This window comes from Capricornis sumatraensis, chromosome 8 (assembly GCF_032405125.1).
Source record: "Capricornis sumatraensis isolate serow.1 chromosome 8, serow.2, whole genome shotgun sequence".
NCBI classification, from domain to species: domain Eukaryota; kingdom Metazoa; phylum Chordata; class Mammalia; order Artiodactyla; family Bovidae; genus Capricornis; species Capricornis sumatraensis.
Window position 1 is genome coordinate 98,544,401 of NC_091076.1, and position 23,721 is coordinate 98,568,121.

At 47.0% G+C, this 23,721-nt stretch overlaps 1 protein-coding gene across 6 annotated transcripts in view; it reads right to left on the reverse strand.

Moving 5' to 3' along the window:
* The window catches only part of PECAM1 (platelet and endothelial cell adhesion molecule 1), a 66,166-nt gene extending 43,402 nt beyond the window's left edge, over window positions 1–22,764 (reverse strand). For 5 of the 6 annotated variants that reach the window (XM_068976443.1, XM_068976441.1, XM_068976442.1 and 2 more), the window contains exons 1-5: window positions 22,497–22,764; window positions 22,384–22,410; window positions 12,230–12,523; window positions 4,621–4,926; window positions 201–476 (exon numbers count right to left, since the gene is read on the reverse strand). In XM_068976443.1, the coding sequence (XP_068832544.1) occupies window positions 201–476; window positions 4,621–4,926; window positions 12,230–12,523; window positions 22,384–22,410; window positions 22,497–22,560 (967 nt within the window). In that variant the 5' untranslated portion in view covers window positions 22,561–22,764. The remainder of the gene's footprint in view (window positions 1–200; window positions 477–4,620; window positions 4,927–12,229; window positions 12,524–22,383; window positions 22,411–22,496) is intronic. The other variant, XM_068976438.1, reaches the window with a different exon arrangement.
* Window positions 22,765–23,721: the final 957 nt, after the last annotated feature.

Genomic DNA, 23,721 nt, shown 5'->3' on the forward strand with positions numbered 1-23,721 from the left:
CCCAACCTGCACCCTCAAGCACCACAGCAGACTGCTGGCTCGCTCTGCACTGACTTTCTCCCCACGAGCACCACGGCCCTGCCTGAGCACATCCATTCAGACCGGTGGGAGCAGAAGAACCAGCTCTCACTGCCCAGTCCGGATTCCAGCACAGACACCTCATGAGCCCGCCACGTGCCGACGCCCTGCAGCAACCCTACCTGTGATGTTGACCACGACGCTGCTGACTTTGGATATGCGACTGGCTTCCACTTTGCACGTGTAGTTGCCGTTGTGCTCTGTCGTGGCCATCACGGAGTACACAGCCTCACTGCTGAGGCTGTTGTGTGCGACAATCTCCCTGTCCTTCTGGATGATGATTTCCGGGAATGACTGGGCCTGGTGCGTCACCTGAACGGTGCACTTGACCTGGAGGTCATCTCCTTCTGTGATCTTTCCCTCGGGGATGATGTGGAACTTGGGATTAGAGAAGGATTCTACGAGAAGAGGACAGGCTGGTTGGACTCAGGTTCAAATCCGGGTGAGGAGAAAAGGCACTTCCCTCCCCTTTTCTGTGCTTTTGGATGCCAACCAGTTTTTCCTTATTAATTAAAAAGAAAATTCAACCTTTCCTCTCAAAAACCTTCACCTAGGCTGCTCTGGTGCTCCCTCCCTCCCGCTCACTCTTGCATCTTCAGCCTTCTTCTTAATTTCATTTCTCTACCTTTGAGCTTCCCAAAGGTCAAACCTACATCTCATCTGAAGAACATTTTTCAAATGACTTCAGAAATAATCACAGCAGTGAGAATCAGACCCCTCTCCTGCCCACCAAGGATTTTCTAGGTAACTCTCATACCATTTCATGGACCTCTGGCATTCAGCTTAGATATTCCCTTGCTTTCCAAAGTTCAGCTTCATGGAAATGAATTTTTAAATAATGCCATATCCCCCTGCAAAGTGTTTTCTAGTCTATTCTATTTCTTTTTTAAAAATGCTGGTTGTGACTAACTAAATTGATTTCATGACTCAAGCAGTTTGGAAAACACTGTTTTAATAAAGTATGGGTCAGACATTAGGGTTCGGACATGGTGAGGGAAGTAGAGCCAGGCCTTTGCTTCCACCAAAACACCCAGCAGAGCATAAGGGAGTGTATACACCAATTACAGCCACATAAAATACAGATAAGGACATTAAAAAAAAGCCAAAAGTAAATTTAAAGTGACCTACTACTTTAATATTCGTTAGCTTTTTTTTTTTACTGTAAAGTCATTTAAATTCACAATAAAAAACTATCACTGAAAAAAAAAAAGGAGTTTGTTTTCCTAAGTAAGAATCAAAAAAAGAGATGGCATCTTTTAGGGCATTCAATAATACCCTCTGGGGTAGCTTGATAATAACTAAAGATTCTTTTCCTGACACCCAAACTCAATGTATCAGAGATCTAAATGCACAAGAGGGAAAAAAAATTAAATCACAGAAACAGTAAAAGAAAACAGAGGTGCATTTTTTGCTTTAATAATCTTGGAGCATGGAGGAACTTTAGGTATGCATCATAAAACTGGATACCGTAAAAAAAAAAAAAGATGCATAAATTTATACCATAAGGAAAAAAGATGCATAACTTTGATTTTAACTAAAGATTGAAAGCTTTTTCATGGAAGTAAAAAATAAAGACAAGTGACAAACTGGGTAAATTTTTGCATAGCACCTGACAAAGAGCTCATTCCTTTAATCTATAAAGGGCTCAAACAAATCAATCAGAAGCAGTAGGCAAATATGGGCAAAGTGTATGTGAATAGAGAGGCATGAAGGGATGTAAAAGCATACATTTACAAATGTAAAAAGCATACTCAACCTCACTAAAGACCAAAGAAATACAAATCACAGTAGTGATATGCCATTGTGCTTCAATTATAATAAACTGTCAAAAATAACAAAAACATTGGGAGCTCCCTGGCAGTCTAGTGGTTAACATTCGGTGCTTTCCCTACTGTGGCCCAGGTTCAATCCCTGACTGAGGACTGAGATCCCACAAGCTGCTCACAAGGCAGTCAGTAAAAGATAAAACATCAATAGAGAAAACATCAATAATACACTGTGTTGATGAAAGTTAGTTGAAAGTTAAGTTGCTCAGTCGTGTTCGACTCTTTGCGACCCCGTGGACTGTAGCCCACCAGGCTCCTCCATCCATGGGATTCTCCAGGCAAGAACACTGGAGTGGGTGGCCATTTCCTTCTCCAGAGGATCTTCCTGACCTAGGGATCGAACCCAGGTCTCCTGCACTAGAAGCAGACGCTTTAACCTCTGAGCCACCAGGGAAGCCAGGATATGGGAAAATGAACACTTTTGATGGAAATGTTTATCCTTTTGGAGGAGCGCATTGGTGATATTTTTCAACACCGAAAATACACAGAACATTTGAATCAAGAATTTGACACAGGGACTTCCCTAGTGGTCCAGTGGTTAAGAATCTGCCTGCCAAAGCAGGGGACATGGGTTCAATCCCTGGTCCAGGAAGATTCCACGTGCCACAGAGCAACAAAGCCGTGTGCCACAATTACCGAAGCCTGTGTGCCCTAGAGCTCACGCTCTTCACCAAGAGAAGCCACCACAATGAGAAGCCTGCACATCAGAACTAGAGTAGTCCCTACACCCTGAAACTAGAGAAACAAAGACCCAGCACAGCCAAACATAAAGAAATAAATAATTCAATAAAAAGAGAATATGACACATAAAAAATAGGATACTCACGAAAATATAGAAGTTACAAGAATGTTCGCTGCAAGATTGTCTTAAGAGCAAACAAGTGGGAAAAAAATGCCTAAATGTCCATCAACATAAAATGAGGCCGGTGACTGTCACCTTCTGAGACAGCCCACACTCTGTCTATGGAGTGTGTTCCCTCCCTGAATAAAAGCTTCTTTCACTTTCAGAAAATAAATTAATTCAAAAAACTAAAATGAAATGAGCATATCCTTACAACAGGATTCTGAGTGGTCACTAAAATGGTAAAGATCTGTATTTCCTGATATGGACAAAAGTACGTCTATACTGTATTTGTTAAGAAAAAGTTATAAGATAGAATGTTTGACAGGTCTCTCTCTCTCTCTTTTTTTTGGTAAAAACAAAGATAAACAAGTCAAAACTGTGTGTGCACATGACGAATGAGCAGAATAAGTCTAGAATACCGTACAAAGGACTTTCTCTAAGTGTTGATACTTACTGTGAAGAATTGTCACTTTATATAGTACCGTATTTTCTAAAAATTTAACCCACACCATGAACTACAATAAAAAAATGTTGTATATACATAATACTATATATATACATATACACACATAATACTATACAGGAAATATATACACATACAATATAGCATTATGTACACACAATGGGCAAAAGTGAAGGTGCCAGAAGCAGAGGTTCATTTTTTTTTCTCAGTTGTTGTTCTATTATTTTTTTGGCCACACCACACAGCATGCAGGATCTTAGTTCCCTGACCAGAGATCGAACCCCTGTCCCCTGCATTGGATGAGCAGATTCCCAACATTGGACCACCAGGGAAGTCCCCTGAGGGTCACTTAACAAGCTGTAGGGCTCCGATCCTGAATACACTTGAGGCTTTCTGCAGTAAACTGTTCCTTCCCCTGCCTTCTTCCTGCTTCACGCATGCTCCCTTCTCAGGTCACGGGGAGCTGCTGGGTGCCTGACCTGGAGCTCTGAGCTCTCTGTCCTGGACTCTCAGACCCTGGCTCCCCTCTGCTGTAGCCTTTCTGTCCTGAGAGCACTTCTCAGGCCACCTCATCTGTTTCCTACTAGTCCAATGTCTCAGTGATGGAAGGATGGGTAGAAGGGGGAAATCCCTTGTCAAATGCAGGAGGCAAAAGCTGAGGACCTGCCCCTCCTTTCCTCTGAATCCCCTCCAGACCCCACTTCCTGATGTCTGATCCTCATGGTTTAAAGTCACGGTTCCCAAGCTGCAGGTCACACAAGATATCGTTTCAGTGAGTCTCAGCCAGTGCTTTAAGAAATGGAAATAGAATAGAAAGAACCATAACAAAATACATCATGTTTGAAGGTTAAAAATTGTTTGGAAATATATAAGTGTATATAGTTAAATTGTTGAAAAATATAAAGTGATTAAGAACAGTCTTGACAGAGAAGGAGAAATATGGTATGATGTCTCCTGTATGTGGATTCTAAAAAGAAACACAAATGAACTTACTTACAAAAGAGGAACAGACTCCCAGACTTAGAGAATGTTGCAGGAGGGGTGGGGAAGGATGAGGGGAAGGGATCGTTAGGGAGTCTGGGATGGACATGTACACACTGCTATATTTAAAATGGATAACCAACAAGGACCTACCATATAGCACATGGAACTCTGCTCTGTGTTTTGTGGACCAGAAGGGAGTTTGGGGGAGAATGGATACATGTATATGTACGGTTGAGTCCCTTCACTGTTCCCCTGAAACTATCACAACACTTGTTAATCACCTATACTCCAATACAAAATAATAATAATAAACACAGAACAGTCTTGAGCAGCAAAGGCCTGAGCCCCTTTCCAATTCTGGGCTTTCTCCCCAGACCAAATCAGCAAACCAGGAAGAATGATAGAAAGGAGAGTAGGACTCTGACCCCGCACAGTGACCAGTTCACTCCTCATGGATCTGGAGGACTCCACGTTGGACCCGGAAAAGATCTTCGCTTGACATTGGAAAAATATGGCACGGTCTTGCTCCTCAACTGTGAATTCCAGCGTCACAAAATTCTGGTTCTGAGAGGTTTTTTCTCTTTTTTTCTTGGCACTCCTTATATTTAGTTCGAATTTTTCTATTGTGAAATGTACAGGAGCCTTTTCCTCTGGGACAGAACAGTTGACTACCACGACTCCACCTTCTATCACCTCCTTCTTGTCCAGTGTCACCCTGGGATGAGACACTCCTTCAGGGGAAGAGAAAGTTCGTTAGTATGTTTGCTCCAGCGGCCAAGCCACCCGTCAGCCCAGTCACTGGGGTTGACCCGTCTGATGGTTCTTTTGTTCCCAGAACCTCAGTGTTACCTACCAGGTAATTATTGAGTATGTATGTGCTGAGCACCATACCAGGTTCTTTGGAAAAATATGTAGACTATGTCTAAGATAGTCCAAGGAGTGGTGGCCTAGCCGGCACAGGAGGGCCTAGAGGAGCTATTCCACGGTCAAGGTCAGGAGGGGCGGTGGTGAGGAGATACCCCTTGTCCAAGGTAAGGAGCAGTGGCTGCACTTTGCTGGAGCAGCCGTGAAGAGATACCCCACGGTAAGAGAAGGTAAGAGAAACCCAAGTAAGACAAGAGGGCATCAGAGGGCAGACACACTGAAACCATAATCACAGAAAATCAGTTAATATAATCACTCTAGGACCACAGCCTTGTCTAACTCAATGAAACTAAGCCGTGCCCATGGGGCCACCCAAGATAGGCGGGTCATGGTGGAGAGGTCTGACAGAATGTGGTCCACTGGAGAAGGGAATGGCAAGCCACTTCAGTATTCTTGCCTTGAGAACCCCATGAACAGTATGAAAAGGCAAAATGATAGGATACCAAAAGAGGAACTCCCCAGGTCATTAGGTGCCCAATATGCTACTAGAGATAAGTGGAGAATAACTCCAGAAAGAATGAAGGGATGGAGCCAAAGCAAAAACAATACCCAGCTGTGGATGTGACTGGTGATAGAAGCAAGGTCCGATGCTCTAAAGAGCAATATTGCATAGGAACCTGGAATGTCAGGTCCATGAATCAAGGCAAACTGGAAGTGGTCAAACAAGAGATGGCAAGAGTGAATGTCGACATCTAGGAATCAGCGAACTAAAATGGACTGGAATGGGTGAATTTAACTCAGATGACCATTACATCTACTACTGCGGGCAGGAATCGCTTAGAAGAGATGGAGTAGCCATCATGGTCAACAAAAGAGTCTGAAATGCAGTACTTGGATGCAATCTCAAAAATGACAGAATGATCTCTGTTCGTTTCCAAGGCAAACCATTCAATATCACAGTAATCCAAGTCTATGTCCCAACCAGTAACGCTGAAGAAACTGAAGTTGAATGGTTTTATGAAGACCTACAAGACCTTTTAGAACTAACACCCAAAAAAGATGTTCTTTTCATTATAGGGGACTGGAATGCAAAAGTAGGAAGTCAAGAAACACCTGGAGTAACAGGCAAATTTGGCCTTGGAATATGGAATGCAGCAGGGCAAAGACTAATAGAGCTTTGCCAAGAAAATGCACTGGTCATAGCAAACACCCTCTTCCAACAACACAAGACAAGACTCTACACATGGACATCAACAGATGGTCAACACCGAAATCAGATTGATTATATTCTTTGCAGCCAAAGATGGAGAAGCTCTACACAGTCAACAAAAACAAGACCAGGAGCTGACTGTGGCTCAGATCATGAACTCCTTATTGCCAGATTCAGACTTAAATTGAAGAAAGTAGGGAAAACCACTAGACCATTCAGGTATGACCAAAATCAAATCCCTTATGATTATACAGTGGAAGTGAGAAATAGATTTAAGGGCCTAGATCCGATAGATAGAGTGCCTGATGAATTATGGAATGAGGTTTGTGACATTGTACAGGAGACAAGGATCAAGACCATCCCCATGGAAAAGAAATGCAAAAAAGCAAAATGGCTGTCTGGGGAGGCCTTACAAATAGCTGTGAAAAGAAGAGAAGTGAAAAGCAAAAAGAGAAAAGGAAAGATATAAGCATCTGAATGCAGAGTTCCAAAGAATAGGAAGAAGAGATAAGAAAGCCTTCCTCAGAGATTGATGCAAAGAAATAGAGGAAAACAAAAGAATGGGAAAGACTTTCTCTTCAAGAAAATTAGAGATACCAAGGGAACATTTCCTGCAAAGATGGGCTCAATAAAGGACAGAAACGGTATGGACCTAACAGAAGTAGAAGATATTAAGAAGAGGTAGCAAGAATACACAGAACTGCACAAAAAAGGTCCTCACGACCCAGATAATCATGATGATGTGATCACTAATCTAGAGCCAGACATCCTGGAATGTGAAGTCAAGTGGGCCTTAGAAAGCATCACTATGAACAAAGCTAGTGGGGGTCATGGAATTCCAGTGGAGCTATTTCAAATCCTGAAAGATGATGCTGTGAAAGTGCTGCACTCAATATGCTAGCAAATTTGGAAAACTCAGCAGTGGCCACAGGACTGGAAAAGGGCAGCGTTCATTCCAATCCCAAAGAAAGGCAATGACAAAGAATGCTCAAACTACCACACAATTGCACTCATCTCACACGCTAGTAAAGTAATGCACAAAATTCTCTAAGCCACGCTTCAGCAATATGTGAACCGTGAACTTCCAGATGTTCAAGCTGGATTTAGAAAAGGCAGAGGAACTAGAGACCAAATTGCCAACATCCGCTGGATCATGGAAAAAGCAAGAGAGTTCCAGAAAAACATCTATTTCTGCTTTATTGACTATGCCAAAGCCTTTGACTGTGTGGATCACAAGAAACTGTGGAAAATTCTGAGAGATGGGAATACCAGACCACCTGACCTGCCTATTGAGAAACCTATATGCAGGTCAGGAGGCAACGGTTAGAACTGGACATGGAAAAACAGACTGATTCCAAATCAGAAAAGGAGTACATCAAGGCTGTATATTGTCACCCTGCTTATTTAACTTATATGGAGGGTACATCATTAGAAATGCTGGGCTGGAAGAAGCACAAGCTGGAATCAAGATTGCCGGGAGAAATATCAATAACCTCAGGTATGCAGATGACACCACCCTTATGGCAGAAAGTGAAGAGGAACTGAAAAGCCTCTTGATGAAAGTGAAAGTGGAGAGTGAAAAAGTTGGCTTAAACATTCAGAAAACATTCAACATTCAGAAAACGAAGATCATGGCATCTGGTCCCATCACTTCATGGGAAATAGATGGGGAAACAGTGGAAACAGCATCAGATTTTTATTTTCGAGGGACTCCAAAATCACTGCAGATGGTGACTGCAGCCATGAAATTAAAAGATGCTCACTCCTTGGAAGAAAAGTTATGACCAACCTAGATAGCATATTCAAAAGCAGAGACATTACTTTGCCGACTAAGGTCCGTCTACTCAAGGCTGTGGTTTTTCCTGTGGTCAGGTATGGATGTGAGAGTTGGACTGTGAAGAAGGCTAAGCGCCGAAGAATTGATGCTTTTGAACTGTGGTGTTGGAGAAGACTCTTGAGAGTCCCTTGGACTGCAAGGAGATCCAACTAGTCCATCCTAAAGATCAGTCCTGGGTGTTCATTGGAAGGACTGAAACTGAAACTCCAATACTTTGGCCACCTCATGCGAAGAGTTGACTCATTGGAAAAGACTCTGATGCTGGGAGGGATTGGGGGCAGGAGGAGAAGGGGACGACCAAGGATGAGATGCCTGGATGGCTTCACTGACTCGATGGACGTGAGTCTGAATGAACTCCAGGAGATGGTGATGGACATGGAGGCCTGGCGTGCTGTGATTCATGGGGTCACAAAGAGTCGGACACGACTGAGGGACTGAACTGAACTGATGTCTAAGATGTGGTTGATGCTTTCAAAGTTTATAATTCCACCTGGAAGTCAAGTCATCTCAACCAACATAGTTAAGAACAAAACAAAGGCTGCCAGTATTCATCAGTATTACCGTGGTGGTTGTTACAATATATTGAATGCCAACAACAAGCTAGGATTAACTTTCTATCTGTGACTCCATTTTGTAATTCTCATAGTAAATCTCTGGGGAGGGCAGGAAAGAGAAAATTATGTCCATTTTACAGATGACTGAGGTGACACTCCGAGAGGTTCAAGGTTCACCCAGAAGCTTAGAGCCTTCAAGCCCCAGAGCAACTGAAACTCACCCCCAGGTCTGTGTGACTTTACAGCCAGAGGCAGGGGGTGGTGCAGGGAGAGGAGGCAGGCGTGGCCTCAGTTTAAAAAGCGAAGCTGAAAATAACCAGGACTTAGAGTGCCTCACAGAGACAGTAACCGAGGGAGCAGTCAGGAAAGGAGGAGTCCCTCTTTGCCTGAGGAGTCAAGAAGGTCCTAGAAAGGAAAAGCACCTGAGAGGATTCTTGGAGGAAGGAGGTTACTTGGACAGATGAAGTGAGATGGGGGCCAAGGACAGGCATTTTAGGGCCTTGGGATCTGCTTGTGCCAAGGGATATGAGTGGCTTTTCAGGAGGGCTGTCTAGAGCAGAGGAAGGGCTGGAGGGGAAAATACAGCAGATGGTGAGCCAGGGTCGGATTCGAGGGAGCTGGGAGAGTCTGGCTGAGATGAGCTGTCCTGTCCAGGCCCCTGGGTCCAAGGGCTATGGACTCCATCTTGGAGTCAGACAGACTTGCTCGTATCCTAAATCTGCCTCTTCCTGAATGTGCCACCTGCCCGCATCACTCATGAATCTTTTTCCTTGACCCGCCCAGGTCAGAGATAAACAATGGATACATGTATACGTATGTCTGAATCCCTTCGCTGTTCACCTAAAACTATCACAACCTTGTTAATCGGCTATACCACAGATACAAAATGCTTTTGGTGTTTAAAAAAATAATTAATAAAAATAAAATTTTTTTTTAAAAAGGGAGAAATAGAGAGCTGTCCTCTTGGGGAGGAGAGCTGCATGTGCTCCACTTCTGCTGTCACTTCTGGTGAAGGTGCTCCCCTGCCCCTACACGAGATTCCCCAGGAGAAGGGATCAAGGGATGGGAGCATGTTGTTCTCATTGTTGGGTCTTCATCAGAATGGGCACTTGATAAACGGTTAATGAATGAATGGACTGTCTTTTCTCTGCCTCAAAGACCTCCTATCATAAAAAAGAGTTAGAGAGGCCAACTGCAGAGTCAGATAGATCTAGTTTCTGACTCTGGCTCTGTGTTCGATATGACCAGACCAACCAACCTCTCTGAGCTCCAACATCGACACTTGCACACAGGAGGAACCAGGCTGATCTCTCGGTGCTATTGCAGGAGTAAAATGAAATGCATGTGACATGCTCAGAACTGTTTATCTTGTCTTGTGAGGGCCTGAGTAAGTGGTAGTTCTTATCACTGGAAGTAACAATGGTATGAAGGACTGTTCTGATCACAGAAGTGAGCTCAGTGATGCGGAAATGACAGTTATGGCAGCAGCTGTCCAGGAAGAACGGGGCTGAATTCACAAACTGTGTCTGTTAAATTATCCCAAGTTTCTGGCACATTTCTTTTCAACATCTATTTCCCAAAGTCTTGGCCTGCCACTCTTTCCTCATCACTACTGTGAACATGGGGACCCGTTGGCTCCTCCCCTGTCCCCAGTGGAGATGCTGAACTGCTGCTCTGCTTCTCTGTGTCTGTGGCCCCTGGTGATACAGAGGGATATCCGGCCAGCCATGCCGCGATGGTCCACGGGACGCCCAGGGTGTCCAGTGGACGAACCGGCCTGGAGGGTGACACAGTCATGTCCTCCCGTGTGAGCCTCAAACCCTGACGGGAAGGTGGTCAGAGGTCGTATGCTTCTGAGAGGAAAATGCCCCCAAACACTTGCCCACTGGTTCTTCCTGTTTCCTGCTTGCTGAAAGGATTATTTCTTTCTAAGGATGGTCTGGCCAAGCACCTAGTACATGGTGGGCCATTCATTCATCCAACACTGGATCACTTCCTCGGCTCCCCATTTAATCCTCAAAACAAACAACATTCAAGGGTATGCAGAGATACCCAGAGATCTCGACTTTAGAGACAGGAAATGAAAACTTGCCTACAGAGGTTAGGGAAGTTGATCCAGGGGCACTCTGCTGGGAGAGCAACTTCTTTCTCAGCCTCTGCACTTTCACTCTTATGCTATATCCCTTTTCTCTGTCCTTGGCACCATTTGGCCATCAAGATAATCCCTAAGTGATCTTTTGTATCTGAACCCGCTGTGCATTTTCTGGGAGGCCGTCCCTATCTCCTCTAGGCCGAATTGTTTCTTCTCACCGCTCTGCTCCCAAGGCAGTCAGATCAAATGACTGTTGGACTGCAGTGATTTGTTAAATACATCTCTTCCTTCCAGGACTGTAATTGCATCCAGAGCTAGGATTTGCCTGATGCATTTTCATGTCTACCACCTTTTTTTTTTCTTCCTGATCTGCAACCTTGAGACATGCTTCTTGAGAGAGTAAACCAATGAAAAAATGGATGGATGGAACCGTGTGACCCAAATTTCCCCCAATGATACATTTTTCTTGTTTCTCAATCTCTATTTCTACTTGCTCTTTTCAACTGGGTTTATGCCACAGTCATTTATTGAATGCCTATTATGAGCCAGATTTTTTTTGAAATATATTAAAAAAAAAAAAAAAAAGACTAAAATTCACCTTTCCTCAGGATCTCACAGTCTGGAGAGCAACCAGATGTGTGAGAAAGTTGCATTATTGAGTGAAATAGTAATTGTAGCTTATTGGAGACTCATTATGTGCTAGAAATTGCACTATCTTTACCAACACAGAATCTTTTAATCCTCTCAGTAACTCCCTGAGGTAGTATTATTATCTTCATTTCACTGATGAGAATTTTAAAGTGTAGAGAAGGTAAGGGACTTGTCCAGACCAAAACTAAGTGGAGCAACTGAAGAATCCAGTGTCAACACCAAGAGTCCTGACCTTTATACAGATACCACTGAATGCAGAGAGGGACAAGAGCTATAAGGACCAGCACCCTGGGGGAGATCAACTTTGTTTGGGAAACGTGTCAGAGAAGCGATCACTGAGTTGAGGGTTCAAGGAGAGAGAATTCATGAGGAGAGGAGATGAAGAGGGAGTTCTAGGGAGAGCAGATAGCATGTGCAAAGCCAAATGAAGTGGAGCGAAAGTCGCTCACTCTTGGCGACCCCATGGACTATACAGCCCATGGAATTCTCTAGGCCAGAATACTGGAGTGGGTAGCCGTTCCCTTCTCCAGCGGATCTTCCCAACCCAGGGATTGAACCCAGGTCTCCTGCATTGCAGGCGGATTCTTTACCACCTGAGCCACAGGGGAAGCCCGTGCAAAGGCAAGGAGGCTAGGAAAAGCCTGGTGTATCAGGAGTGTGTCTACTGCCCACATGTCCAGGTTGTGAAAACGTCAAGCACACCAGTGAGAAGGGCGGTGGATCAGCAGGGAGGTCCAGTGTGTCGTGACTCATTCAGTCCCTTTTCTAGCTACAGCATGTGTTCATGATTCACCCTCCCAAACCGTGTTCTTTTGCAGGCTCTCACCTTTCACCCACACCTCATACTCTGGCGTCGCTTTCTCCTTGTTGTTCAGTTTCACGGTGCATTTGTATCTCCCTGAGTCACAGACCCGGACGTGGGGAATCAAATAACTCTCTCTGTGTGTCCTGGAGGAGACGTTGTGAAGCAGCACATCATCCTTGTAGAACAGCACCTGGTGCAGAGGCTGGACCGGCGAGGTGGTGCTGACATCCACGAGGCACTGCAGGGTCAGGTTCTCCCCGTTTTGCACCGTGTTTTGTGGCAGGATCTGCATGTGGATGCTGTTGATGGTGAAGGCTAAGGGCCGAGGGGAAGGAGAGCAGAACCACCCATCTGTTATCTCAGGAACAACACCACCATCATCATCAGATGGGTATCATCACCTCCTGCACAACAGAGCGTCCAGGGGTCCCAAGAGGGTGATGACTATGCGTGGTGGGTCAAGCACAGGGCAGTTGGTGCTAAGTGGCTCATATTCCCACCATGACAAGGTGGCAGGCTTCAGAGTGTGACAACTAAAACATGTCCAGGAGATGCGTGCAGCCAGTGAGCCGCCGCATCATGGCCCTGGAGAGAACCTAGGACTGGGGCAGAGGAACGCTCATGTCTCGGGTCACACTTACTGTGTGACCTTGGCTGATTAACCTCTCTGAATTCAACTTCCTCATCTCTAAAATGAGGTTATAGTACATACATAGTAGGTTGTTGTAAGACAGAAGAGTAGAAAGTACCTAGTGCAGTGCCTGGCACACAGTAATTGTGGGATAAGTGATGGCTACCACTGTTCTGAAATCAATGGCGACGCACAGGAAATGCTCCACCACCCTCCCCCCCAACCCCTCCACTCCACCCCCAACCCTTCCATCCCCTCCATCCCCCACCCTAGCCTGACCAAATTAGCACAGTCTCAGCTGATGTTTTCTAGCTGATGAAGTCAGAAGCCTCACCAGATGAGTGAGAACTTGAAACCACATTTTCTCACGGATCTTGCTTCCCTCTTTCACTTTGACTGCTAAGAAGTACAAGCCCCCCAATTTTACCTCTAGCAACCTTTGGAATGCATTTTTCTGTGCTGAAAGAGTCATGGTTTTATTTGACTGCCTTAATTTTCTTCTCACTCTGATTTCCTTATTTTATCCTATTGAACAGTAATATACATAATTTTTATAAGTGGTCCCAAATCATTTTACAGACAGCAAAAGGTATAGCCAGGTAGCTAGCCAGAGATACTGGCAAGAAAACAAAAAAATTGTCTTTCTTTCTCTCTCTTTTCATAACATCAAATCTTTTTTGAACAGCTTAAAATTTAACTTCAACATGTCCCAGGTTTTAACTGAATAGAACAGTCCATCCTTGTGCCTTTATTTCTGAGCATCTTAACAAAAAAATGGCATCTGATTAGTCACGAGATGAAACAAGGTGATTGTTTAGATGCATTTCTTACACCATTAATCTTCAGGACTCCCTTTTTTGTCTTGCAGGTCCTGGTCTGAGGAGCTTATTGGGTGAGCTCTCAGAACAGAAGTTTCTTTTAACCATGTTATTTTCCCATCAATTAATACATTCCCTTCCCAGGTAAGGACGGATAAGTCCCCCTACTGCTTCAGTACCTTCTCCTTCACTTTAAGTGATGATGTTTAGTGCAGTGATTCTATCAGGAGATAGTAGAGAGCAGGGGATGAGTGCAGAGTCAGACTTCCTGGACCAAATCCCATCTCTGCACACAACCTGTGTGTCTTTAGATAAGTTACTGAGCTTCTCTGAGCCTAAGTTTGCTTATCCATACAATGGACATTGTTGTTTAGTGGCTAAAGTCATATCCGACTCTTGCAGTCCCATGGACTGTATCCTGACAGGCTCTTCTGTCCATAGGATTTCCCAGACAAGAATACTGGAGTGGGTTGCTGCTTCCTTCTCCAGGGGATCTTTCTGACCCAGGGATTGAGCCTGAGTCTCCTACATGGCAGGCGGATTCTTTACCACTGAGCCAGCAGGGAAGTCGCAATGGACATGATAACAGCAAGTGTAAAAGAGAAACAGTTTAAGTCCTTGGAGCACAGTTCCTGGCACAAAGCGCTTTCGAAATGTCAACTAGATTCTGTCAGTCACAGGTATAAAACCAGCTGTTGAGTCTTGCACTCTCTAAAGCTCTTCCCTGAAGTCATATTTCTGGCAAATTTTTTTCAGGGGAAAACAAAACAAAACAAAACAAAACAGGGTTTCCCTCGTGGCTCAGTGGTAAAGAGTCCCCCTAACAAAGCAGGAAACAGGTTCGATACCTGATCTGGATCCGGGAAGATCCCACACGTGATGAAGCAACTAAACCCATGGGCCACAACTACCGAGCCTGCGCCTCAGAGCCCGGGAGCTGCAACTACCGAGCCTGCGCCTCAGAGCCCGGGAGCTCCAACTACCGAGCCTGTGTGCCCTAGAGCCGGTGCGTTTCAACAAGAGAAGCCACCATTCACCACAACTAGAGAAAACCCCTCGCAGCAATGAAGACCCAGCATAGCCAAATAAATAATTTTAAAATTATATTCTTAAATTTCTAAGGTGACTTACAACAACTTCTCCAGACTCCTGGTGTTAGTTACCCCTCTGGTTTGGGCTACTTTACTGTCATCATCTGAATGAAATGCACAGCCATGCCTGATACACTGGGACACAGAACTGGGACCAGGAAGAAAGCAGAGTCGGACACACCTGGTCCAAACCCCTGGTCCCACAGCCATTAGCTGGGTGTCACTGGGAGTTATCTAACCCTTCCAGGATACCACCTCTCCTCCTATAAAGAGGGAACACTAATACTTGCCTTCCCTGGTATTTTGATCTCAAACAATAATGACCAAACCAAGGTGGCTGATAGCACTGAAGGGGCAGGTCCACTTTGCCCAGTGCCTGGCCCCTGATTGACATCTCCTTCCCATTTCCTTAGCATCACTCATTCAGCAGATACTGGAGGGGCTGTCTCTGTGCCAGGCACTGCATCCAATGCTGGGGGCTCAGAGAAGGTTGGGACTGGCAGTTTCTGCCCACCTGGGGCTCACGGTCTACACTTCACCACTCTTTCCCACTCCAGGTCTTCCAGCCTCAGCGCCAGCCCTGCCAGAGTCTCCTACTGACCAGCCCTAGGGCACTCTACCACTGTCTAACCAGTTAACAGCAAACTCGGCTAAAGCATTGGATAGTTGGTTTTTCAAGAGGAGGATGTTCACTAACGTAAGGCGCTTCCGCCACCTTGTTTTTCTAAGCAAACCTAACACACATGTGCTTAATAAATTAACTCAGCTGATTCGCTGGTAGGGATCTCACATTTCCACACCCAGCCAGCAGGAGCAGACAAGGAAGAAGAAGGGAAGGCAGGACAGAAGAAGGGGAAGCATTTATAAAATGTATCAAGATATGAATCCCAGCTGGTTGACTTGATGCAACAGGCCAGCAGCCTCGGTTTTATCACCATGACCACCACCTCCACCAACACCCTTCCGGTTTCCAGTCTTCAAGAGGGCCCCCCAGCGAGCCCTGCCTTCTACTGTCACACCAGCCAGTGGTCTCCTCCCACATCGGGCCAGGGTTGGTCTCAGGAACAACAATATTGCAGAAGTGCTAGTAGGTCACTTTTGAGATTAGTTTGTAATTGCATTTTTCCTCTTGGGTACCCCCTCCTCTTCTGGGATCACTCCCTCTGCACAAAGCCAGCTGCCATGTCATGAGCCTCCCTCTGCAGAGACCCACATGGTGAGGAATGGCCTCATGAGTGGGCTTAAAGGCAGAATCCACAGCATCCGACAGGCCCTCAGGTAAATCATAACCCTGACCAATATTTTACCTGCAACTTCCAGACAAACCCTGAGTCGGCACCACCCAACTAAGCCATTCCCAGACTCCTGCCCCTCAGAAACTGCGTGAGATGATAAATTATCTTAAACCACTGAGTCTGGGGATGATTTGTTAAGAAGTGATAGATAACAAATACACCACACAACCTTCAAAAATCTCAAAAATCTCAAAAAAACCTGATTCTTAAGACACGTGTGCGCTCACTCTCTCAGTCGTGTCCAAGTCTTTGCAACTCTTTGGATGGCACCCCACCAGTCTCCCCTGTCCGTGGGATTTCCCAGGCAAGAATACTGGAGTGGGTTGCCATTTCCCTCTCCAGGGGACCTTCCTGACCCAGGGATCGAACCTGAATCTCCTGTATCTTCTGCATTGGCAGGCGGATTCTTTACAGCTGAGCCTCCAGGGATGCGATCATTAAGATAATATGAAAAATAATATCCTCTTTGTGAATAAACTTTCCAGGAGCAGCCAAACTAGATTACTGTGTGTAGGGCTCATTATTTATAAAACAGAGTGATTGCTACAACCCAGGCCTCCCTGAGGTTCACAGAGAGGCGTTAGGGGACCCATGAACCACCTCCAATTATATGCAAGTGTGTGTCTTTCTGGAGAGAGGACACCAAAGGTTCAGAACTGTAATGAAAAGGACACGGTTGAGAAGTGAATTGTTAGTTGCTCAGTCGTGTCCAACTCTTTGCAACCCCATGGACTGTAGCCCTCCAGGCTGCTCTGTCCATGGGATTTCCCAGGCAAGAATACTTGAAAGGGTTGCCACTTCCTTCTCCAGGGGATCTTCCTGACCCCAGGATTGACCAGGGTTTCCGGCATTGCAGGCAGATTCTTTACCATCTGAGCCACCAGGGAAGCTCAAAGAGGGTAGATTTTTTTTAACCTGGAGAGATGAAGGCAGATGGAGAAGATCCAAAGGAAGAGAATCACCACAGCTCAGATGAGACACCGGGGGACCATGGCGCCAAGGCCCCACACCCTCAAACAAAGGGCCCTGCTTCCCGCCACCTCGGGCCAGTAGTCAGCGGATACTGATGCTCTGGGGAAGATGAGGCATCGCGACTCAGTCAGCTCCTCAGCCCTCCACCTGGAAATGACTCAGAAAGAAGTGGGTGGCTGGGGGCGGGTGGTAGAGAAGGAGGGACCGTCCACCACTATCAGGAAAATACAGGGAGCCACGAAACACGGAGGCCCTGATGACCCGCAAAGCTCAGCATGCAGTGTGCTGACCCAGCTCCCCTGAATCTCAGGCACCTCCAAGTTCAGTTCAAGTTTCTTTCAGGAAAACATTTCCTGAGCACCTGGTGCCAGGTGCTGGGATCACAAGGTGAATGAGAAAGCACCCCTGTTGTCCTAGACGTGCAGGCTGGTGGGGACCCAGACAGCTGGACTAAGTGGTGTAAGGCCAGGAGGAAGGGGTGCCCAGGAGAGGCCAAGGCAAGTCTGAAGGAACTGACCCCAGAACTGAGCCTTGGACCAGGACAGAAGGGATGGGTGGGAGACTCGGGGCAGGAGAACAGCATGTACCAGAGCACAGGGGTGGGAGAAATCAATGAATTCCGGGCACAGGTGGTTATAGGAACTGGAGTGTGGGGACGGGTAGGAGGGGCCAGAACAGAGGGCCTTGTCCACCATGCTGACCCGCTGGGCCCTGTCCTCAGGGTCTTGGGAGGGGTGGAGGGTAAGAGGATGACAGGAACTTTAGAAAGATCACTGTGGGCTGGAAGGGGAGGCTGTAACTACGTGCATGAAGGTTCAGGTGAAAGCTGATGTGGCCTGAGCTCGGGCAGACGCAGTGGGCTGAGGGGCAGGGATGGGCTTGAGAAATGTTGACTGGATGCAGAAGGACTTTGCTTTTTTGAGGGTGAAGAAAATGTTCTGGAGCTAGACAGTGGTGATGTTTGTACAACATTATGAACGTACTGCAAGGGCATGGGTTCCATCCCTGGTGAGGGAACTAAGATCCTACATGCCATGCAGTGCAGCCAAAAAAGTATAAAATAATAATAATATTTGTTATATGTATTTGACCTGTTTGATTGGCCATGGGGAGTGAGGGAAAGGGTGGAAGATAAGGTTCCTGGATTAGGTACCTGGGGGGGAGGATAGAGGTGCAGCGAACTAAAGGAGACAAGGCCAGAGAAAGAGAAGGGCGGGACCAAGTCCTGGTGCTGCAGCTGGTGTGAGGGACCCTGGGGGATGACCAGGAGGAAACATCAGCCATGGCCCTGGAGGAAGCCTGACCATCAGTGGAACAGCCAGAGCTGGAGTGGAACTGGAGGGTGGGCATGTGGAGGTGTGTGTTGGGGAGGGAGGAGGAGATGAGCTTCAGCGAGGATCAGACTCTGGGAAAGTCCAAGTCTCCCTGGGGAAAAAGTCCAAGTCTCTGCATCAGAAAGGTGGGAGAACACCAGGGAAGAGGGTCTACAAGGCCAAAGAAAGAGGCTTTGTGCAAACACTGGGGTCCTGAAGGCTAAGGTCTGGACGTGGTCATGGTATTTGGCATCTCCTCTTGGCAAGGATTCAAGAGGTGTAGGGTCCAAAGCCAGACCTGCCTGGTAGGGTCAACTGAGAGGTGAGGAAGCAGAGAAGTGATTAGAAACCAGGCTTCAGAGGATTTCTCTGATGGTCCAGTGGTTAACACTCCATGCTTCCACTGCAGAGGACATGGGTTCAATCGCCCGGTCAGGGAACTAGGATTCCGAATACCAAGCAGCCCCAAAATAAAGAAATAAATAATTAAATTAAAGAAACAAGCCTTCAGAGAAGTTTGACTGAGGAAGGGAGTAGATAGATAGGGGGACAGAAGATAAATGGGGGGAGTTTGTCTGTGATTTTTCTTTTTCCTAAAATAAAGTATTACTAATCACATTTGTAGACTGAAAGAGCCACAAAGGCAGGGGTAGCTACTAAAAGTGGGGTAGGGGGATCAGTCAGTGACAGCATGAGATTCTGGGGGAGGGGGTGATGCCAGCGATGGGCTCAGAGCCCAGGTAGACCAGCTGGCCCTACCCAGCTGCAGGGTAGACATGGCCTCTGAAGCCAGGAGGGAAGCTGGGAGGACGGGTGGGGAGGCAGATAAGCCTGAAGCCGGGGCAGGGCGGGAAGTGGAGGGAGTTCCCTCCAGACAGCCTTGTGTTCTAGGTGAAGAGGGAGCTGAGGTCATCTCCTGAGACTGGCTGGCTAGGGTTGGGTGGGGGCCTGAGGTGAAAGGAGAGGAAAGGCCAGGGCTGACCAAGCACCTCAATCCTGGAGCAGGCTGGCAGGTCACGCACATGGTCCTGGATGGTCTAAGGAATGGTAGGCCTGAGTCCCAGGCCCCCCACCTGGCTCTGCCATCACCCAGCGGTGACCCTGCACAGGCACCTTATGTAAAATAGGATGGAGGCCTGAGGAGGCAGTCGGAGAGCCTGAGGTCTTCCCCAAAGTTACAAAGACCTTTCTCTAGGAAACTTGGGCAAAGAGTGACTGACTTCCCCCTGAGGCGGGGACTGTGGGAGCCCTGTACCAAGGTCAGAGGAAAAAACTCTCTGGGACTGACCAAGCCCCACTGAACTGTTGCCTTGAGCCTCTAGATCTAAACCGGCCAGGTCCCTGACCCAATATTGGGTAAAATACCCACCCTATCTGATGCAAAGAGCTGACTCATTTGAAAAGACCCTGATGCTGGGAAAGATTGAAGGCAGGAGGAGAAGGGGATGACAGAGGATGAGATGGTTGGATGGCATCACTGACTCAATGGACATGAGTTTGGGTAAACTCCAGGAGTTGGTGATGGACAGGGAGGCCTGGCGTGCTGCAGTCCATAGGATCACAAAGAATCGGACTCGACTGAGCTACAAACACACACACATAGCACCCTAACCAATCACCTCACTGCCACCATTCCAGTAGGAATTGTCTGTCCTGGGGCTATAAAAACAGGCTACTAGCCTGAGAAATGGTTGTCAGAAATGTCTCTCCCTTGAGACAGCCTGCTGTTCTAACAGCATCTCCTACTCTAAGAAACTTTCTTCTCATCTCATTCTGCCTTGTGTCTGGAAATTCTTTTCCAAAATGCACATGACATTTTGGTATGGGGCTTGGTCATTCCAGAGATTTTTATCCTGTGACCTTGGTACATGCCCCAGGGGGCAGAAGACGCAGGGCTCCATAGGGATGAAGAACGGAGAGCTGAAGAAGTCACAGAGGTAGGGTGTGGTCTGGACCGAAGCAGAGGCACAAGGCTGCAGTGGATAGAGAGAGGAGGAGCTATGGGGGTGATGGTGAACTAGGATCATTGTTGCTACTGAGTCATTGAGACCCCGAGAACTGTAGTCCACCAGGCTCCTCTGTCCATGGGATTTTCCAGGCAAGAATACTTGAGTGGGTTGCCATTTCCTTCTCCAGGGGATCTTCCTGACCCACGGGTCAAACCCGAATCTCCTGCCTTGCAGGCGGATTCTTTACTGATGAGCCACTGGGGAAGCCCTGAGCTAGAACCATGATAAATCATTATTTTACTAATAATGTTGGGCAGGTGAGTCACCTCTTTAATCTCATCTCATACTGACTCGTCACATTCATTTTACAGACTGAGAAAAAGGCTCAAAGAGGGACTTCCCTGGTGGTCCAGTGGTTGAGAGTCCACCTATCAATGCAGGGGACATGGGTTTGATCCCTGGTCTGGGAGGACTGTGGCAACTACGCCCATAACCACAACTACCGAAGCCTGCTCACTCTAGAACCCACAATTCCTAAAGACCGTGCTCTTGCAACAAAGAAGCCACCACAATGAGAAGTCCAGGCACGGCAACTGGAGAGTAACCCCTGCTCACTGCAACTAGACAAAGCCCCCAAACAGCAATGAAGACTCAGCACAGCCAAAAATAAGCAAAATTTTAAAACAAACAAATAACAGTACAGAAGTGCCTCAAAAACAAAAAAAAGGCTCCAAGAGATAGAGCAACAGCAGCTTTATAGATCTGAGTCAAGCCTGTGGCTCCACACTCCAGACAATCGGGTTTTGAGACGGGGAGGTTCTATTGCTGATGTTCTAACCAGCTCTTTTTGGACAAGTTCCTCTGAGGGACAGAGATTTCTTCAGTCAGTTAGTCTGATTATGAAGCCAATGGACATCCTGATTCTGTGGGTTGCCATGGGGATCAAACATCCTTCGAAGCACTTGGGCTATCACAGGAGACCTGCCAGATCGGCCTCATGAGCCCTCCCCACGCGAGTGACTGCTCCAAGCTGGGGCTCAAAAAACAGCAACAAGCACATAAGGCATCTCCAAGCAGAAACCCAGTCACCCTGCTTCTGCCGACTGAAGTGACCTCTGACCAGGGCATCTCATCTGTGAGCTCTCCCTCTATTCAGCCCCCAGACCCCGCCCAGTCCCTTACTTCATTCGGTCCCAGATGAAGCACAACAAAACCTGCTTAAGAATGATTCAAAATCAGCTCTATAGTGGATGACGGGCCAGATTTCAAAGTCAGGCAAAAACCCGCTTGCCGTGCCCCAGAACAAAACATTACAGGTATTTTGCAGATAATTCACAGGTATGTTAGATATCACGGCCTCATGGATAGATGGGAGATGATATCTAATCTGTTTTAGATCATTTAGGAGAGAAGTCATAACGACAATTGAAACTCTGTTCTGACTTCATGAATCTAACAAGTTGATTGTAGCTCATTTTTTAATTGGAGAAGGCAATGGCACTGGAGAAGGCAATGGCAACCCACTCCAGTATTCTTGCCTGGAGAATCCCAGGGATGGGGGAGCCTGGTGGGCTGCCGTCTATGGGGTCGCACAGAGTCGGACACGACTGAAGTGACTCAGCAGCAGCAGCAGCATTTTTTAATAAAAACAATTGGGGATATGAAAAATAGATATGCTATGGTAGAGGGCTTCCCTAGTGGTCCAGTGGTTAAGAATCCACCTTGAATGCGAGGGACAGCAGTGCGATTCCTGATCTGGGAAGATCCCACGTGCTGAGGAATAACTGAGCCTGTGGGCTACAAGAGAAGCCACCACAATGAGAAGCCCGCCACGCACCACAACTAGAGAGTAATCTCTGCTCGCCGCAGCTAAAACACCCCGAGTGCAGCGATAAGACCCACCACAGCCAAAAACTAAAATGAATCAATAAACAAATCTTAAAAATGAAAAAAGAAAGAAATTTATGGTAGAACAACAACAACAACAAAAAACAAATTGTGGAATCACTCACTTTCTAATCACCCCTCTCTTCACCCACCAATCCTAACAAGCAGAAAGAGTCACAGAAAAAGGTAATGAAGCTGGATGGGAATCTCACGACTTACAGTTTTCTTGACCTTTGAGGCTTGAACCTGGAAAAGACAGGAGAAATACGTTGATTTCATGAGCTTCCCTTCTCAAGAAGCTTACGTGATGTTGAGCAAGAGTGGGAACTCACAGAGCAGGAGTGTCAGCAGTGCTCCGAGCCACATCATGCCCCGCTGGGTCCACCTCAGCTGCATCCTGAGAGGAGCGGAGACTTTGGCGATCAGTTCTGCGTTGGGGCCATGCCCCGGGGGGCAGAAGACGCGTCTCCGGAGTCGCAGTTGAGAGACCCGCCCTGTGAAAAGCAGAGACCACGACTGGGAGCCTCTCCAGGCGCTGCGGACACACTGGCCGAGGCGCTGGTCAGGTAATGGCGGCCATGCTGGAAACCAGGAACAATGCCTGGGCGGCCTCATATCTCCTCAGGAAATGACTGGCCTTCCTGAGGGGCCACTGAGCGCAGCTGCTTTGTTTAGTTTGTTTGGGGTTGGGGGGGGGCGGCATGAGTGACATTTGCCTCAGCGCTCCTGACCCTCTGTCTCCACTGGGTCTGGGGGCCCCCTTCTCATGGCAGCCTGAGAGGTTCCTCCCTCCCTTTCTCCAACTTTCCCACAAAGGGCTTCTCTCCCCGCACACTCAGCATATCTCTCTGCTTTTCCTCTGGCCCCTCCAAGGGGTCTCTTCTCACACAGCCCAAGTCTGGACCTCCTGCCTTTCCTGACACGGGCATGGAGTGGAGAGGACGGACTCTTTTCTTTAGAGAATTGCAGGTTCGTCAGGGAGACCCTGTAATGCCCTCCCCCCACTGCCCTCCAGAGAAAGTCCGTTTCCCATCCTTCATGGCCCAGCCCTTGCCTACCTCTCCAGCCTGGTCTCTCACTTCTTCCTTCCTTGCCCTGACCTCTGGTTGCTGAAATTTATAGTTCCCAGAACACATCACATGTCTGTGACTTTGCAATGCTCTGGCACCCTTTCCCCTGTCCTTTTCTGACGAATTCCTACCCATTCATCATAACTCAGTCAAGGCATCAATCCTTCAGCATGCCCCCTTGTCTTCCCCACACTGAGCTGCCCTTCCTCTGAGCTCCCCTCACCTTCCTTTCTGAGACACTTTCTACCGTGTGCCCCTCCTCCCCAAGCAGACTGCTGGCTCCAGGGTGGCAGGCACAGTGCCTGGAGCCTAGTAAATGATCAAAAAACACTAGTGAAATGGATGATTGACTGAAAGAGGACAAGTTAACTGTATGGTCGGAAAGAGAGTATCAGTGCCTGGGGGATCACAGTGCTACTTTCTGAAAAGGTACTCTTGAATACTGTCACATGTAAAAGGTACTCTTGAATACTGTCACATGTAAAAG